The sequence below is a fragment of the Cebus imitator genome, unplaced genomic scaffold (assembly GCF_001604975.1).
Source record: "Cebus imitator isolate Cc_AM_T3 unplaced genomic scaffold, Cebus_imitator-1.0 Scaffold883, whole genome shotgun sequence".
In the NCBI taxonomy this organism is placed as follows: Eukaryota; Metazoa; Chordata; class Mammalia; order Primates; family Cebidae; genus Cebus; species Cebus imitator.
The window spans coordinates 181,477-184,825 of record NW_016108198.1 but is presented as its reverse complement, the minus strand read 5'-3'; the positions used below and the strand labels follow the sequence as shown (position 1 = coordinate 184,825).

Below are 3,349 nucleotides of genomic sequence, written 5' to 3'. Positions count from 1 at the left end.
TTTTGGGTAGAGGTCTCACTCTGTCGCCCAGGCTAGAGTGCAGTGGTTTGATCATGGCTCACTGCAGCCCCGATCTCCCAGGCTCAAGCAATCTGCCCACCTCAGCCTCCCAAGTAGCTGGGACTACAGGTACGTGACCATACCCTGCTAATTTTTTTGAGTTTTAGTAGAGACGAGGTCATGCTATGTTGCCCATGCTGGTCTCCACCTTCTGGGCTCAAGCGATATTCCTGCCTCAGCCTACCCAAGTGTTGGGGTGACAAGTGTGAGCCTCTGTGGCCGCCCTAGGCTTGTCTCAAAGACCAACAGTTCTCAAAGTATGCTTAGTGGGCCCTGGGCGTCAGCCACATCAAAATCAACTTCGTAATAATGCTATGATATTCTTGGCTTCTTTTTGTTCCAGAGATCACCACGAAGAAGAGAAAACTGGGGAAGAACCCAGATGTGGACACAAGCTTTTTGCCTGATCGAGACCGTGAGGTAAGGGCTGCCTGGTCCTGACCCCAGCTTCAACCTCAGCCCTGGCGGAGACCCTTGCTCAGGGAGCCAGGCTCTGTGTGCACCTGAGCAGCCCTGGGCCTCAGCCCTCTGCCTGCCCGCTCTCCCAGGAGGAGGAGAATCGGCTTCGGGAAGAGCTGCGGCAGGAGTGGGAAGCGAAGCAGGAGAAGATCAAGAGTGAGTGCCCACAGTCCCCTGGGTAGTGCACCGAGCTCCAAGGCTGCTCTCACTGGGGCAGGGATGCCTGGGTCTGGAGACCAAGAGGCAGCTCTGCCTTGTAGGCGAGGAAATCGAGATCACCTTCAGCTACTGGGACGGCTCTGGGCACCGGCGGACAGTCAAGGTAGGCAGCGTGCAGCCTGCTTCCTGCTCGCCATGGGCCCAGCCTCCCTTAGGTTCCCTGGGAAGGAACTGACCTTCCTGACTTGGGAAGCCCCGGGGATCCTGAGAATAACAGGCTCCGGGGCCTGGTCCCCCATCTGGGGAGTGAGGCCCAGGCCTGGGCATCCTGCTGAGCCTCTGCAGTCTCTGGCAGGGCCCTCTGTGCCTCTGCCTTCTCGAGAGCCCTTCTGCGGGCTTCCGCCTTCCCTTCCCAACTCCTGGATTCCCGGATGCAGATGAGAAAGGGCAATACCATGCAGCAGTTCCTGCAGAAGGCGCTGGAGATCCTCCGGAAAGACTTCAGCGAGCTGAGGTGCGAGCTGCGTGTGCGCGCGGTGCCGTGAGAGGCACTGCCTGGTCAAGGAAGAAGTGTGCTGGGCACTCTGCTCCCAAAAGAAGGGATCAGGCTCCTCTTCCCGTCCCTCCCACTGGAGAGAGCTTCGCTGGGAATGCCCTGCCTTGGTTCCTTCGCCCAAAGGTGGAGGACGCTGGGCGCTAGTCCTGGGCTCCCCAAACCATGGCGCTTCCCTCAGAGCCTGCTGGCTGCTGCCTCCCAGCCCGAGCACAGGCTCTCCTGCGCTGGCTGCCCCCTCCCTCCCTGGGCAGGGGTGCTGTCCACTTGCCCATGCCCTCCTGCCTTCCCCCCTCAGGTCCGCAGGGGTGGAGCAGCTCATGTACATCAAGGAGGACTTGATCATTCCGCACGTGAGTCCCGTCAGCCCCAGGCCCTGCAGTGCATACTACACCCTGGGCTGTGGCTCGGGCTGGTAGAGGCAGTGTGCGCAGGTGTGCCCCTGTCTGGCCTGCAGGCGGGGGGTGGGGAGGAAAGGCCGAGATGGGCCATCAAGGTGCCAGCCACTCTCCTGCCCTTGGCTTCCAGCATCACAGCTTCTACGACTTCATCGTCACCAAGGCACGGGGGAAGAGTGGTGAGTGCCCGCGGCACAGCCGCCGCCATAGCACCTTGCTCCCGATATCATCACTGGGGCAGCAGCAGATGCCAGAATATCTGCTTCTCCCCTGCAGGGCCGCTCTTCAACTTTGACGTTCACGATGACGTTCGGTTGCTCAGTGATGCCACCGTGGAGAAGGATGAGGTACAGTGTAGGGGCCCTGCAAGGGGGGCTGGGTATCCCTGGGCTGGGGAGGAGAAGCCAAGGGAAGGGGAGGTCGGCAGCGGCCCCGTGCCCTCCCTCCCTCAGTCGCATGCAGGCAAGGTGGTGCTGAGGAGCTGGTATGAGAAGAACAAGCACATCTTCCCTGCTAGCCGCTGGGAGCCCTACGACCCCGAGAAGAAGTGGGACAAGTACACGGTGAGGAGCAGCCCCCAGGCACTGTGGAGGCTAGGGCCGCCAGGGGCCCCTCCTGGGTGGGAATGGCAGCCAGCCCCTGCTTATCCCTCGCCTTCCCTTCCTTGTCCCCTCTGCCCACCTTGTCCTCACACCAGATCCGCTGAGCGTCTGGGAGGCTATGTGGCCTCAGCTTTTCAGCTCCCTCAGTGTGCCCTGCGATGTCCCGGGACCCCAGGCACCCGCTCCCCTGGTACCATGCCAGGCACACTGGGAGGAGGGCGGCAGCTGCTGGCACGTCGGTGACTGCTTTATTCTTTCACAATAAAGAAGTGCGCATGTCAGAGCTGGAGCACCTGCAGCGTGAGAGACCGCACTTTGTTTCAAACCATTTGTGTCCGATCAAATTCATTTGTGTTTTGACCATTTAAAAGTGTGTGATTCGGTGTGATCATCACCTTGGTCTCCTTCCAGGACATTCAAACGTGCTGACTCTCATCCCTCCAAAAGGCCCCGTGGCCATGGGCAAGCTCTCAATCTGCTTTCTGTCCCCCTGGCAGCCCTGCCATCGCTGAGGTGTCTGTGTGCCACTGTGCTTCCTGACCATGGGCAGCTTTCCTCGGGCTGTGGTGGCTCTGGTGGGTGGGAAGGGTGTTCCTTCCCAGGTCTCTCTCCCAGGCCCTTGGGCTCCTCTTGAATTTCCCACAGGGGACATGGCTGTCATGTGGCCTTCCTTGCTCTGGGCCGTCCCAGCACGGTCGGTCTGCTGTGGTGCCCTGCACTCAACACTTGCCTGCCCTGCCTTAGCTGGCTCTGCTCAGACAGCCCTTGGGGCAGGATCCAGAGCAGGGATAGGTCCAGGACTCCCCTCTGCCACCTCAGCAGCCACTTCCCCAGGTTCCACTTGGCTACGCTGAGGCAGGCAGGCCTGCCTCCAGGAGGCTGACAAAGGCCGGCCGACACCTCGATTCCACTCTTCCTCCCCTGGCTTGAGGCCAAAAGGAGAGGACAGGGCACAGCCCCTCACTGGCCAGGGGCACCCCAGTCCTGGGTCTGGCCTCCCCTTCCTGGCAAATGTGGAGGTCTAATGTCGCCGGACAGTGCAGACACCCAGCGTCTCATTCAGCATGGCCGGGAAGTAGCTACCTCGCGTCACTAGGAAGAGAGATGAGGGCAGAGTA

At 60.6% G+C, this 3,349-nt stretch overlaps 1 protein-coding gene across 1 annotated transcript in view; it reads left to right on the top strand.

Moving 5' to 3' along the window:
- Positions 1 to 2,601, top strand: part of FAM50A (family with sequence similarity 50 member A) — a 6,631-nt gene extending 4,030 nt beyond the window's left edge. The window contains exons 5-13 of the mRNA XM_017520787.2: positions 404 to 480; positions 609 to 675; positions 780 to 841; positions 1,116 to 1,192; positions 1,530 to 1,584; positions 1,760 to 1,808; positions 1,906 to 1,976; positions 2,082 to 2,192; positions 2,327 to 2,601. Coding sequence (XP_017376276.1) covers positions 404 to 480; positions 609 to 675; positions 780 to 841; positions 1,116 to 1,192; positions 1,530 to 1,584; positions 1,760 to 1,808; positions 1,906 to 1,976; positions 2,082 to 2,192; positions 2,327 to 2,335 — 578 coding nt within the window. The 3' untranslated portion in view covers positions 2,336 to 2,601. The remainder of the gene's footprint in view (positions 1 to 403; positions 481 to 608; positions 676 to 779; positions 842 to 1,115; positions 1,193 to 1,529; positions 1,585 to 1,759; positions 1,809 to 1,905; positions 1,977 to 2,081; positions 2,193 to 2,326) is intronic.
- The last annotated feature ends 748 nt before the right edge of the window (positions 2,602 to 3,349 follow it).